This window comes from Harpia harpyja, unplaced genomic scaffold, assembly GCF_026419915.1.
Source record: "Harpia harpyja isolate bHarHar1 unplaced genomic scaffold, bHarHar1 primary haplotype scaffold_120, whole genome shotgun sequence".
Classification (NCBI taxonomy): Eukaryota; Metazoa; Chordata; class Aves; order Accipitriformes; family Accipitridae; genus Harpia; species Harpia harpyja.
This window is the reverse complement of record NW_026293192.1, coordinates 234478-249421: the sequence shown is the minus strand read 5'-3', so window position 1 is coordinate 249421 and position 14944 is coordinate 234478. Positions and strand designations below refer to the sequence as shown.

The 14944-nt window shown below is 48.8% G+C and overlaps 1 protein-coding gene across 1 annotated transcript; it reads left to right on the top strand.

Moving 5' to 3' along the window:
- The first annotated feature begins 1354 nt into the window (after positions 1-1354).
- On the top strand, positions 1355-2293 carry LOC128138241 (olfactory receptor 10AG1-like). Its single transcript, XM_052779548.1, has one exon. It carries the CDS (start codon positions 1355-1357, stop codon positions 2291-2293), a length of 939 nt encoding a protein of 312 aa, XP_052635508.1.
- Positions 2294-14944: the final 12651 nt, after the last annotated feature.

Genomic DNA, 14944 nt, shown 5'->3' with positions numbered 1-14944 from the left:
TTTATCACATGTTTTCTGACCTGTTGTTCTCATCACTAATGCATCCAAGTTTAAGAAGACTTCTCAAAGGGTGTTATTGATAGCTGGAGAGACACAGCCAGCATCCTCAGTCCCCTGCCTGGAAGAGGATATTGCTTCCCCATGTCAGACCGAGAGTCTTACACATCTTTCATCTGAGTCACTTCTTCCTAAGAAGTGACCCGCTAGTGCGGTGCTGCTTGCTTGTAGCTCAGATCCTTCAAGTGTGTCCAGCAAGAAGTCTTTATGCTCTGGGAAGGTGGGAAATGCAAAGGGAAGGCTCAATTCCCCAGGCAGCAAGAGCATTGCTCTGCCTCTACGAGGGCTTGCAGGGGACTGGGAAGCATTGCAGGCTTGGGATGAGAGCGAACGGGCCCTCAGCTGGATTTGTAAGCTCTTCAGAAACCCAAGTGACAGAGCAGCAAGTTTAAGAATGTGGAATTATTCTGGACTCATTCAGAAGTTATAAAAGCCTGACCTGTTCAGGAAAATGGGGTACCGTCAGGCCATCACCCACTTTTGGTCACTTTCTTCTCTGTATGACTGAAAACTGCATGAAGCTATTTGATTGCTTGCATAAAACTGTCTTTTAGCACCCTGAAAACTTGTGATTTATGCATAAACTGCTGCTGATCTGTCTTGTTAAAATGTCCCATGCATGCCTCAGTGTCACTGGATTCACTGGCAGATAGCAGCTTGTTTTACTTCTGATGGGATTCACCCTTCACCATGTCAAAATTAATGCTTCGGATCTAAGATAGTCTCCCAGATCTTTGTGTGTGGACACAGCATCAGGGGGTGAGCTCTTACATGTGAGCGAGGAGAGCTAGGACTGATCTCTCTCTCTAAGGTCTAAGAGTCAAGTCATGCCTTGCCTTGCTCTGCCTTTCCCTTTTTCCTCCCTTTCCTCCTTTGCACCCTATTTCTTCTTAATTGTCTTACACTAAAAGCAGCTCTTATAAGATCCGGACAAGGAGTGTAAGCAAGACTGTTGCTGAAGTGGCTAGTATTTATCCCTTTTCTGCCTTTTTTCTCATCTGTCACCAGGTATTCTATTCTCTGAAAAAGAAAGTCAAGTTTCTTTTCTGCAGATGACAACCCAGTCATTCAGGGTCAAGGATTCTGTTCTCTCCTCTCTTTACAAACCTCTCTGCAGCAAGCAACCTGTGTTAGATTTGCAAACATTCATGCCGATCTTGGTCAAGCTCGCCTAACCCTGCAGTCACCTGTATGCGGATGTTTGTAGTCTTTATCTAGGCTTGAAGTGTTTGTGATGGTGGACAGGCCATCAGCATCCTCTAAGAGCCCGTTGTTTGGATTGCTCTGTATAGGGAAAATGTCCCAAAGAAAAGGCTTGGAGAATCACACTGTTGGATCTGGATTCATTCTTCTGGGATTTTCTGACCACTCCAGCTTGCAGGGCCTGTGCTTCGCAGTATTCCTGGTCATCTACCTTGTGGTCCTCACAGGGAACAGCCTGATTGCTCTCATCACAGTGGTGGACTCAAGCCTCCACAGCCCCATGTATTTCTTCCTGAGGAACTTGTCCTTCCTGGAGATCTGCTACACGTCAGTCACTCTGCCAAAAATGCTGGTGGGTTTCCTGACGGAAGATGGCCGGATCTCCTTCCTTGGCTGTGCTGCCCAGCTGTATTTCCTGGTTTTGTTGGGCAGCATCGAATGCCTTCTCCTGGCTGCCATGGCCTACGACCGCTACACAGCCAGATGTGACCCCCTGCACTATACCCTCATCATGAGCAGGGGTCTCTGCATCAGACTGGTGGTGGGGTTGTGGATAGCTGTCGTTCCAGTGCAAGTCGGACAGACCTACCAGGTGTTCACTTTGCCCTTCTGTGCATCCCATGACCTTCACCACTTTTTCTGTGATGTTCCCCCTCTGCTGGAACTGGCCTGTGCCGACACTTTCTGGCACCAAGTGATGCTGTACACCATCATCCTGGTATTTGCAATCCTTCCCTTCTCCTTAATAGTTATTTCTTACATTCAAATTATCAGGGCAATTCTGAAAATACCTTCAGCTCTGGGCAGGCACAAAACCTTTTCCACCTGCTCTTCGCACCTCGGGGTGGTGATGCTCTTCTATGGCTCAGCCACAGTCACCTACTTAAAGCAACGGTCAAGGGATTCTGTAGATGCTGACAAATACCTTGCCCTGCTTTACACAGTTGTGACCCCCACGTTTAACCCTGTCATCTATAGCCTGAGGAATAAGGAAGAGAGAATTGCCTTGAGGAGACTCCTACGGACAAAGTGATACTACAGGGTATGTGAAATATAGTCCCAAATAGTCCCAGATGTTCCACTGGGGTACGTGGTTGCCTGAACAAAGGCATCCCATATTTGCTCAAAGAAAACTACATGTCCAGCCTGGCTTTCATCCTCCTCAAGAAGGGGAAAGGTGTCCTGAGGCATTCCTGTTAGGTCTGCCCCCCCCCCCCAATATCTTTGTACTCTAGAGCATCTTCAGTGCCCCTAAGTATTTTAATGCAAAGAGCTACTTCAAGCTGTGTCTGACCTATGTAATATGAAAGGGAAATAGTCAAAGCATGGTCTGTAGTCAATGAAGCCCAGAGGGTGACACAACCAACGAAGAGATGACTACCTTCAGGTTTGAGAAATCACTTGCTAGACCCCATGGACTATCTACAGTGTCCCTGCGTGCAATCAGCTAAAAAAAGTTAAAAGACATGAAGGTCATCTTCCCCTGCTACAATGTCTTGCACTGAGTTGTGTAATGCTTGACTATCTTGACATAAAGAATAATAAAAAAAATCACCAGGGGGACAATCCAGCACTGGAACAGGGTCCCAGAGAGCTGTGGAGTATCTGTGTGTCATGGTTTAACACCAACAGGCAACTAAGCATTACAGAGTTACTCGCTCAGTCCACAGCCGTGAGGTGGGGGAGAGAATTGGAAGAGGAAAAGTGAGAAAACTGGTGGGTTGAGTTAAAGGCAGTTAAATAGGTAAAGCAAAAGCTGGGCACACAAAACAAAAGAAGGAATTCATTCACTCCTTCCTATCAGCAGGCAGGTCTTCACCCATCTCCAGGAAAGCAGGGCTCCATCACGCATAACAGTTACTTGGGAAGACAAACGCCATCACTCCAACACCCCCCCACCCCTTACTTCTTCTGCCAGCTTTTATTGCTGAGCACGGCGTCATATGGTCTGGGATATCCCTTTAGTCAGTTGGGATCAGCTGTCCCAGCTGTGTCCCCGCCCAACTTCTTGTACACCCCCAGCCGACTCGCTGGCAGGGCAGCGTGAGAAGCAGAAAAGGCCTTGACATTGTGCAAGCACTGCTCAGCAGTAACTAAAACATCCCTGTGTTATCAACACTGTTTTCCACACAAATCCAAAATGTAGTCCCACACAATCACCTATGGAGAAAATGAACTCTCTCCCAGCCAAAACCAGCACAAGCATTTATGTACGGAATCCACTTTGCCACTCTGAAAGTGTCTCTTTGAAAAACTAGCCTGGTGTCTGGTTTTTAACCCAAATGCCTATGCAGCACTGAAGTGTGTTTCCACATATGGAGCAGCTTTGCACAATGTCTACTCCAAGAGGGGCAATATCTCAGCCTGCAATTGGAAATGGCTGATGCTGGGAGGGGATAAACGTGTTTCCTGAGACAATATTTGATATGCATACAATACAAAAAGATTGCGAAGGTGAATGGATATGACAGAAACAGGAAAACTGCCCACCCAATGGAGCTTTGCAGAAGGAGGAAGGAGCGGTACACAGCATGAGGTGACACCGGTGGGATTAACATGTAGGAAAGACTTTTGAAGGGAAGGCTTTGCAAGGGCATACCCTGACTTCACCCAGCTGCAAAATAGAGACTGGGCAGTGTATTGAAGTGATGGTGAGAAGTGTCCTGGGGTAAAAGAGTGTGGATGAGAGAAGGTTGGAGAGATTTGGGCTGCAGAGATTTGAGGTAGTCCTTGGATGTTCTGAGTAGGCTGAGCTTTGGAAATGAGAAAAATAAAGCAGCTCTCAAGGATGTTGTGGAATTAGTAGTGTTATCGCTAAAAACAGTAACAGCACAGTGCTGTAAGGGAATTCCTTCTTATTCTTCATTATGATTAATTAAAGCACTTTCATCTCATTCCCAACATTCATTTTCACATGACAAAAGAGCCATAAGTTCTCGGTAGTTAGCCTCTGCCATGAGTTCTTAAAGCAGTGGCTTTTCTCTCACGGCTAGCTCTTTGTTATCATTTACATGTTACACTTCTTAGACAGCATTGCCCTTTAAGTTATGCCTGCTTCATATCTTTTCTCCCTGTTTTGTGGAGGAGAGGGAGATGGAAGAGGGGAGATGTTTCTTTTTTAGCCAAAGGCGGCAGAGGGACAGATCCCAGATTAGTGCAAAGGCACAAAGGAAGCCAACATTGCCCTGTGGTGTACACTAACACAACACTGTTCCCCACATTTCCAGTCTCTGAAGTCCAAATTGTGCAGCAGAGACCCTGGAAGCTCTGAGCTCCTTTCATCTGTCCTGCATCTCAACATGTAAAATGAAACTAACCTAGTCAAAAAGATTCTTTGGATTCTCTTCAGAGTCTGAAGCTCCGCATTTGCCAGGAGACTGCCCAGGACACCAAAAGAGGACTCACACTCCTCTGCACATAAAGCTTAGGTGTTCCCAGGAACCTCAGGAGGCACGGCATACCGATTCCTGGGTTCAAGGAGCTGGTCAAATGCCTTGTCTCCATTTCCGTAATGCTGGCCTCGATGCCTGGCCCATGTGCAGACTCTGTACAGGGATGCTGACATTCATGGAGCAATCTGCTCGGACCTGAGAGCTGGTTGGCCCTGCTTGGAATCAAAGGTAGAACTTGAGACCTCCTGAGTACAGGACCATTCCACCCTGAGTTGTCCTATGACCCTCTGCTGTAGAGACCCCCACCTCCAGCTGAATCCTTTCTCCTGGGGCACACTGCAAGGCAGAGGCTTATGGAAGGGTTGTTGGGAAAGGGAGTGCTGGGATCTCTGGTCCAGCCTCCCAGCAAAGGGTGGGGTATCGCCGGTTCCAGGGTCAGGTTGGCTGAAACATCATGGGGTTTATTCCGCTCCCAGTGCAGACCTTGCCCCCTTCCCCTTGAAAAACTTCAGGAGGTTTCTGTTGGCCAAAGCCACAAGGGTGTGAAAGTGCCTCTGGACAGAAACTCCAATGTGTCAACATTTAAGATTTGTGGGCCAATGCCTCTGGCAAGATAGCAATATGGGGAACTGCAGGACACTATGGGTAAAGAAAGAGAATGACGTGGTTAACTGAGTGGCACCCATGGTCATAAACATTACAGCAACCATCTCAGAAGTACTATAAGAGGGTACAAAACAAGAGGTGCAGGGCCAATGGGGAAAGGATTAACATGGCAGGCTTTTCTATTGGAGAGTAGCAGAGAACAGCTTGGGCAGAGGGAAATGAAAAGGGAAGCAAAGGATGTGGTCAGGGCTGTTTGGGGACACCTGTGAAGCAGCCCTGCACCTGATGTGAAGTACTTCTGTGGTCAGGGAGAATCTGAGAGCTTTCTCTCATTTGAAGACATGAAGGGGAAGGAAGGACAGCATCATTCAGGCTGGAAAGGACCTTGGGAAGTTTCTTGACCAACCTCCTGCCCAAGACAGTGTCAGACCAGATTCCTCAGGGCTTCATCCAAACATGGCTTGGTCACTTTCTGGGATAGAGCTGGCACACAGTCTCTGGGTAATGCCTTCCAGCACTTGACTGTTGTCATGTTGGAAAGGTTTCTTCCTGTATGTACCCTGACCTTCTCTTGTTTCAGCCCATTGCTTCTTGTCCTTGTGTCTTGTACCATGGACGTGAACCTAACTCAGTCTTCCCGGGAACACTGCAATGCTGCTGCACGTTCCCCCAAGATCTTCTTTTCTCCTGGCCAAACAAGCCCAGCTCTTTTAGCTTCTTTTCACATTCCAAGTGCTCCTGCCCTGACCACTGTGGTGCCCATCCACTGACTGGCTCCAGTTTACCAATGTCTCTCGGGTATTGTGGGGTCAAAACCTTGGCAAGTATTCTGGATCTGTTCTAAAATGTGCTGAGCAGAGGGGGATAATCACTTCCACTGTCTGTGCTCCTTCTCATACACCCAGGATGCCATTGGCCACCCTTGCTGATGGCTCATCTTTTGCCTAATGAAACCCAAGGACGACCAGAGCCTTTCCCACAGAGCTGCTACCCAGCCATGCAGCCCCTGGCCTCTGTCATTGCAGGGGCTTAGTTCACCTTGGGGGATGGACTTTGGATTTGTCTTTATTGGATATCATGAGGTTCCTTTTGGCCCATCCCTCCAGCCTGTCTATGTCCTTCTGAGATGGCAGCCCTGCCCTCCAGTGTAGTGTGTGCTGTCCTCAGTGTGATGTTTTCCTGGTTTTGGCTGGGATAGAGTTAATTTTCTTTCTAGTAGCTGGTACAGTGTTATGTTTTGCATTTAGCATGTGAAGAACGTTGATAACACTGATGTTTTCAGTTGTTGCTAAGTCGTGTTTAGTCTAAAGTCAACGATTTTTCAGTTTCTAAAGCCCAGCCAGCGAAAAAGCTGGAAGGGCACAAGAAGTTGGCACAGGACACAGCCAGGGCAGCTGACCCAAAGTGGCCAACAGGGTATTCCATACCATGTGACGTCACATCTAGTATATAAAGTGGGGGAAGTGGGGGCGGGGGGAATCGCCACTCGGGGACTAACTGGGCATCGGTTGGTGGGTGGTGAGCAATTGCACTGCGCATCATTTGTACATTCCAATCCTTTTATTATTGCTGTTGTCATTTTATTAGTGTTATCATTATCATTATTGGTTTCTTCTTTTCTGTTCTATTAAACTGTTCTTATCTCAACCCATGAGTTTTACTTCTTTTCCCGATTTTCTTCCCCATCCCACTGGGGGGGGGGAGTGAGTGAGCGGCTGCGTGGTGCTAGGTTGCTGGCTGGGGTTAAACCACAACATCATCCCAACCCCAAGAGGAGGATGGGGGATGGTGAAGAGGGGGTTAACAGTCACTAAAGAACAACTCTGCTGCTCCTTCCTCCTCACACTTCTCCCCTGTTCCAGCTTGGATCTTCTCCATGGGATCCCATCATATTTGCAGTCAAGACTATGTGTTGTTCATTCCTTTCTGTCTTACTTTTCTCCTTTATACTCAGAGAATCACAGATATGTTGCAATTGGAAGGGACCTCTGGAGATCATCTAGTTCAACCCATAAGCTGAGGAAGGGTCAGCTGGAGTATGTTGCTCAGCACCTTATCTAGGTGAGTATGGAATAACTCCATGGAGGGGGACTCCACAATTCAGATGGAATTCTATACACATTAATAAGATCCCCCTCAGCCTTTTCTTCTTCAGGCTGAACAGTCCCACATCTCTCAGCCTTTCCTCCTAGGAAAGATGCTCCAGTCCCTTAAACCAGCTTTGTGGCCCTTTGCTGGACTTGCTTGAGTAGGTCAACAAGTATGATGCACTGGGTGGGCAGCACAGCACTCCAGCTGTGGCCTCAGCAGTGCTGAGTAGAGGGGAAGGATCACCTCCCTCCCTCTGCCAGCAATGCTTCTCCTAATGCAGCCCAGGAGGCTGTTGGTCTTTGCCATGAGGGTGCATTGCTCGCTCATGCTCAGCTGCTTGTCCTCTGGGACCTCAAGATCCTTCTCTGTGGAGCTGCTATCTAGCTGGTCGACCCCAGCATGATGTCCACAGTGTGGTTGGATCACAGGCTGTCCTCCCCCAGGGACTTGTCCTTCTTGAAAATGACCTTCACCTCTGGCACAGGTCCCACAGTGCTGCAGAGTCACCTGGGACAGCAAACCCCTCTCCTGCCAGGGCTGCACAGCCCAGGCCTCTTTCTCTCGTGGCCTTGGGGACTGCAGCTTTTGCTCTTTGGGGGAACCTCATTCATCATGATGTTGCCACCTGCCATCTACTCCAGCATGCCTCTGCTGAGAAGCAAAGCCTTTCTAGACAAGGGTTCCCATCACTTGGCAGAAGGTTTCCTTGTTACAAGTCTGCCCTTGGCCCTGGTGCCACATCTGAGGTGCTGCAGTCCTAATGGGCATCAATGCCCACCACCTGGGGGGCGGACAGCTGGAGCCCTGTGTGCCATGACAGAGCTGTGACATGAGTGGAATAAGAGCTGAGGTGAGGAAGAACAGCTCCCACGGGTTATTTGGTGAATGGAGACACAACATGTTCAGGAGAGACTGACAGGGAAGATGAGAAGCGGGAGATGCCTTGTGTGATGTCAGGGCAGCTCAGATATGTGTGGACATTCTCTATGGGACAGGCAACTGATGAGGTGGGAGCTTCTGTGTGAGTCAGCTTCTGAATAGGCCATCCAGTCTGATGTTCACCTGGACCTGGAACTCCCAGAAGAGGAAGAGCTGGTCAGGGATGTGAAGACTGGTGTCAGCCTTGGCCATAGTGACCATGAAATTGTGGTCTTCCATATCCCCAGGGATGTGAAGAAGGAGAATAGCAGAGAGCAGACCCTGGACATCAGGAAATAAGAATTTGGCCAATTGAGGGCACTGGCAGGTGGGGTCTAAGATGGCAGTGTCAGGGCCCTGGGCAGCATCACCTGCGGCCTCCACCCACACCTCTGTCCATGAGCCCAGGAGACGATTGAAGCCTAGGCCTGAGTTTCAGCCCCAGCTTGATCTATGCTGTAGGGCTACTGGTCTCCAGACACAGCCATAGACACAGCCTTGCCTGTCCATGCACCTCGTTGATTCGGACTTGCAGGCTCACTTCCCACCTTGATTCTTTATGGGTTGTACAATGGAAGGACTCTGTGGCCCTCCAGGTGCCAGACCCCAGCTGATTCATGGAGGCCTAGGGCCTTTCTGCTTCCTTTCTTCCTGTCATCACTTGGTCAGGTTTTGGGAGGAGAGGAAGGAAAAGCAGGGGTAGTTTCCAGGTGCCAATGATTGAACTGGGGGAGCAGAGCCATCACATGTGAAATGATCTAAAGGCTACACCAGTTCAAAACTGTTATCTTCTGCTGTTATTTCAGAGACCTTAAATCTTCAGCAGGAACCTGGAAGCTCTGAGTTCCTTCCATCTCCCTCTCTTTTAGCAATTAAGCTGATAGTGCCCCAGTCACAGGCTTGCTTTCATTTCTGTTTGCAGCCTAAAGCACCCCATTGGTCTGCAGATATGCCAGGAAACTTGCAGAAGGAACCCACTCCCATGGACAAGAAGGTGTTTGTTCCCAGGAATCTCAGGAGGCGTGGCATACCCATAGCTGTGCTCAGGGAGCTGGTCAAATGCCTTGTCTCCATTTCTGTAATGCTGGCCTAGATGCCTGGTTCATGTGTCAACTCTCTCTGTGGCTGCTGACATTTACTGAGCAGCCTGGTCTGACCTCAGAGCTGGCCCTGCTTGCAGCTGGGCCTTGGACTACAGTCCACCTGAGCTCCCTTCCACCCTGAATTGTCCAATAAGCGTATGATGTAGAGACCCTCGCCTCCAACTCGATCTCTTCTTGTTTAGCATGTGCCAAGGCACAGGCTTCTGGAAGGGCTGGTGGGAGAGAGACTGTTGGGGAGTGTCTAGTCCAGCTTCCAGGCTGGCTGTGACTTTGAGGAGCAAAGAAGAGCTCCAAAGGTGGAGATCACTAACAACACTCCTCCTAGTGCATTTATTTTTCCTAAGGCTCAGCCTAAAGCTCCCAAGAGGCAATTTGTGGCTGTTGCCTCTGTCATATCATTGGCCCCTGCAGAAGAGAGCTTGGCTCCACCATCTCTCCAGGTAGCTGTAGGCTCTTCTTAGGTGGCCCCATGCCTCCTTCAGCAGGCTGGAGAGGCCCAGTTCCCTCAGACTCTCCTCACAGCTTGTGCCTTAAGCCCCTCACTCCACCTTGGCATACCTCCTCCGCACCTTCTCCAGTTTCTCCACTCTCCTTTTGAAATGGGAGGCCCACTGGCTTATATGGCATCATTCTGCTGCCTAGGCCTTTCTCCTCAGAGCACTCCTTAGCCAGCCAGGTCTCTACCCATGCTGCTGCATGGAGTTGTTGTGCAGCTTGTGGGTTGGGATAAAAACAGATAATAGGTAAATGGAAAAAGATTAAAACAAATAAAAACCCAACCCAACAGGCAATGCAAAGGCAATCACTTACCACCTCCCACAAGCAGACTGACACCCAGCCAGTCTCCCTTCAACAGACACCTTGAACGACAGGAAACTCCACCGCCTTCTTCCTATGCCCGAGATTTTATTCCTGAGCATGACATCATATGGTATGGAATATCCCTTTGGTCAGATGGGGTCATCTGGCCTGGCTGTGTCCCATTGTCCCCCAACTTCTCGCCCACCCCTAGCCTACTCACTGGGAGGGAGCAGAGTGAGAAACAGAGAAGGCCTTGACGCTGTGCAAACACTATTCAGCAACAGCTAAAACACTGCTGTGTTATCAACACTGTTTTAGGCACCAATGCAAAACAGAACACCATAGGGGCTGCTACGAAGAAAGTGAACCCCACCCCAGCCAGATCCAGGACACTTGAACCAGGGTCCCAAAAATGGACACAGTAATGTACAGGTGGTTTGACAAGTGATGGGCAGGGGAGACAATATTTTCCCTCACTCTTTTGGCAAGGCTCTTCTTTCTAAACTCCAGGACACTGCTGGCCACCTCTGCTACCAGGTAGCTTTGCATCATGTGGATCACTGCTGGATCGTGTTTTGCCTTCCGTCCCCCAGCACCACCAGAGCTGTTTCCTCAGAGATGCTCTCTGGCCAGGCAGTCCCCTTCCCCTGCCACTGCAGCACATCAGCCTATCCCAGGCGCAGGATCTGGCCTTTGTCTTTTTTGTATCTCACAAAGTCCCTGACAGGACAGTCCTTCTGCCTGTTAGGGTTCCCCTGAATGGCATCCCAAGGCACAGGAATAGTCCTCCCAATATGATGCCATCAACAGACGTGGTGAGAGTTGCCACCTCTGGGTCATGAGTACAGGTGTTAAACTGCACAGTGCCCAGGAGAGTCCCCTGTGCAGCCCCACAATACCCCAATATGTCCCACTGGCCTCCAGCTAGGGTATGGCCCCTTCACCACTGCGCTCTCAGCCTCATCATCCAACTGGTGTTTTGCCCATCTCTTTGTCTATCCATCTAGACCCTAATGTCCTAACTTGAGCAGAAGAATATTGAGGGAGACCATGCCAAAAGTCTTGCTGAAGTGGAGGTAAAAAACATCCGCCGTGCTCCCCTCGTGCACAAATGCACATCCTTCATCATGACGGCAATCAGGTTGGCAAGGCCTGATTTACCCTTGGGAAGTCCATGCCGATGTTCTCCTTTTTTAGGTGCCCAGAAATGTCACCCATGAGGAGTCATTCAATGGCACACTCCTCATCAAAGTGACCTTGTACAGCCTGTGGTTCCCTGGGTTGCACTTCTGGCCTCTTTAGAAGATGGGTGCAACATTGGTTTGTCTTCACTCTCAAGAGACCCCTACCAATTCCATGACCCTTTACAGAGGACATTCCAAAGAAATATCAGTCTTTCCCTGTAACTTCGTTACCACTATTCTGCCTGTTCTATAGTGTAGCTAGTTTCTCTAGTCTTTCATGTAGTTACCCCTGTGTAATAGTTAACGAGAGATAAGAACAGATAATTTGCTGATCAAATAGGGCTTGTAGTCAAAGATTTATGTATATTGCTAAATGTCCAAACCGCAATATTGAAAGCTATATCCTGTTATGTTAGCTGTAGACCTTGAGCGATATCCCTATATCCTGTTATGTTAGGTATAGATCTTGAGCGATATCCTGTTGTGATAACTGTAAACCTTGAAATGTACTTATAAGGAAGAAATGTATAGAATTATGTAAGACGAACAAAATACGCAAGCACAAGAGATAAAGCAGCTTGAGGAAGACCTACTGCCCTCATCCCGGCACCACCAAAAAAAAAAAGAGGACAGACCTCCTAACAACAAGACCGAGTTTGCGCAGAAAGGACTAATGATGTAAAAACAGGCAGGAGATTGCTGAGAATAAGGAAGTCACGGGAGGCATAAAACATGGACTGTAATTTCCTGAGTTTACGGACCGTTGGTGGAGCAGAGACTCCCCGGCCACCCAGCGCTGCTTTGCTCATTTGCCACCAATAAATTAATATTTTTAACTTAAAAATATTTTTGGTCCCTGTGATTATAACACCTGTCCTGACAAAACGACCATTTGTGAAAGTCATCTTTTCAGATGCAGACTGCCTAGGCAAAGGCCCTTTCCATTATGCTCCACTTCTCTCCTTCCCTTGCTCTTTCTTCATTCAGATACCTCTCCCCTATGCAGCTGCTTTGAGCTTCAGGGAGTTAAAAGCTTGCCTGTCTTCCACTAGTCTAATAGTCTCTTTAGCCAATTCTTTAATTGTGTTTATATCTAACTTTTTCATATCCATCACAAACTTTTCTCATAAGATTATCCCTTGTAGAAAGGCAGCCTCATTAGGGGCAGCTTGTACTTTGCAAGTTGTTGAGGAGTGAGACTTATTGTTTATGAAACTTGATTATGATTTGCTTTGCTTTGTTTGCAAATAGGAAAAATTCTTCTAGGCCTGTGTGTAGCCAGTTCTCTAAGGAGAGCAGGGGGGAGATGATGCAATGAAGCTGTAACCTCCAGCTGCAGAGATCAGTGGAGAAGTCTGAGGCAAGGAACAGTGGTGTAATCCCCAGGTGGCCAATGTCAGAAGTGGTGAGGTTTGAGAGGTGAGGAGCAAGGGTGTCCATACAGTGTCAGAGCTCAAGGGACTGCTTTTCCTAGCTGTCCAGACCTCCTGAGGAGACACTCTGGATCATTATCACTTGGAGAATGCTTCTATCACCTCTTCTCGAAACTGAAGAGTAAGAAAAACTATCCTTTAAAAGAAAAAAATCATGGGTATATGTGCAGTTTGAAATCTTCCTCCTTAACTACACTATGAAATTTTTCTAATTAGCTGTACAAGTCTTGAAGACTTGGAGAAAATTGCAGGAAGAAACAAGGCTCGTTAGAACTTTCTGTATTTTAATGAGCCCCATGGTTTGTTTGAGGCTGAGTCCATGAACCTCAGCTACTGAGAGCAGACTGAAATAAGATTCTCAAGAAGTCAAAGCCAGAAGCAAAGTACCTTGAAGCATTAATGGGCCCCACTGAGGGCCATTACTGACAAAGCCTCCCCAGGGACTCGTTAGAGCAGATAATTGGAGGCTGTGATTGCAGGTAGGCAAAAGCACTGTGAAGGTGGCTATAATGCTGAGAAAATATTTGGTTTGTTTTATGAAGCAGAAAGGCCAAGCCCTGATCTCCAGGCCTTGGGAAGACAGATTCTGTCCCTCACAGGTGAGTCAGGGCTCTTCCTGGGGGCAGTGAGATGTGAGGGGGAGCAATGCCAAGTGAAGGAAAACTGTACAGTGCATCCTGGTTTCCCCAAGCAGGGGTGAGGAAGAAACTAAGCCCAGAGCCTCAAAACAAGTTTTACCTGGTAGGCCTTAGTGGCAGAAGCTACTGTCAAATCCAAGATGACAAATCCCTTGGACCTGTTTGGCCGTTCAGCCTTGCCAGAGCACTTGGCCATCTCTACTGCAGGCTGTCATAACCTGTCCCATGCCTTACCTCCTTCCCTTCAGGCTGCTGACGTCCATCTTGCTTTCCCACCGAGCTCTCACCCCAGCATTTCTGTTCCTTCGCTGATGTCTCTCCAGCCTGGCTGGATTTTCCTTGAAACACAACGCCATGGGCTGATCCGGGCTCTCTCTGGGTGACCTCTTGCACCACAAGGCTACCCTTTGACTGACATTTGTTTCTCAACACATCCAGTCTGAGCCTTCCAAGCTGCACTTTGTGCAGGTTTCCTTCTCTTCCCACCACTAAGAAAAGCTCCATCATCTCTGAAGCCACCCTTCAAGCAGGTGCACTTTACTACTATAGTGCCGTGAGCCTTCACTTCACCAGGCTAGAGAAGCCCAAGTCCCTCAGCCTCTCCAAAGAGGCCCCATCCTGGCAGATGTCCTCTGGGACCGCTCCAGTTCTTCCCCGCTCCTCCAGACCGGGGAACCCCACACCCAGACACACTAGTCCAGATGTGGCCACACCAGTGCCGAGGCCCGAGGGATGAGAACACCCTTGCCTGGGTGGCCACGCCTCTCCTAATACAGCCCTGTATGCAGTTGGCCTTATTCACTGTTTGTAGCGTTTGCTCTATCAAATGGCATTTTAAATGATACTGCACCGAGGCTGCGTGCCTTTCTTACTGGGGACGTAAGAAACCAGAACCTCCAGGTTCAGAACAACCACCAGGTCACGTGCCTGCTGCTGGCTATCAGATTCTCAGGCAGAAGTGATGTCATAGTCGACATGCCAGCCATGTGTCTGCTGATGGCCAATGACCCCAAGAGATTGGAGATTCCAATGACCTCACACTCGCCTTCATGGCCATGTGCCTCCTACTGGCCTATGAGCTTCTCAGACATAATTGGTGTCGGAGTGATAGCCCAACCCATCAGCCTTCTTGTGGCATGTCAACTGACCAGACACAAGTAACCTCAGCGCGATCTTCCAAGCCACGCGCCTGCTGCTGTCCCGTCATGTACTCAGGCAGAAGAGGTGTGAGAACCCATATCCGAGCCCTCATCCTGGATGGGCCTACCAGGTACTTAGGGAAAGGGATTCTCACAATCTACACGCTTTTGCTGGCCTGGCAGATGTGAGCGTAAAAGCACATATCCCAGCCATGAGTCAAGGGCTGACCTAGCAGCTCCTTCAGAAAGAAGTGACCTCACAGTCCCTTTCCCAGCCATGTTGCTGCTGCTGGCCTATCAACTCCAAGGACAGAAAGGACCTCCCAGCCACCTTCCCAGCCTTGTGCCTCCTGCTGTCCCTTGAGATCCTGAGGCACAG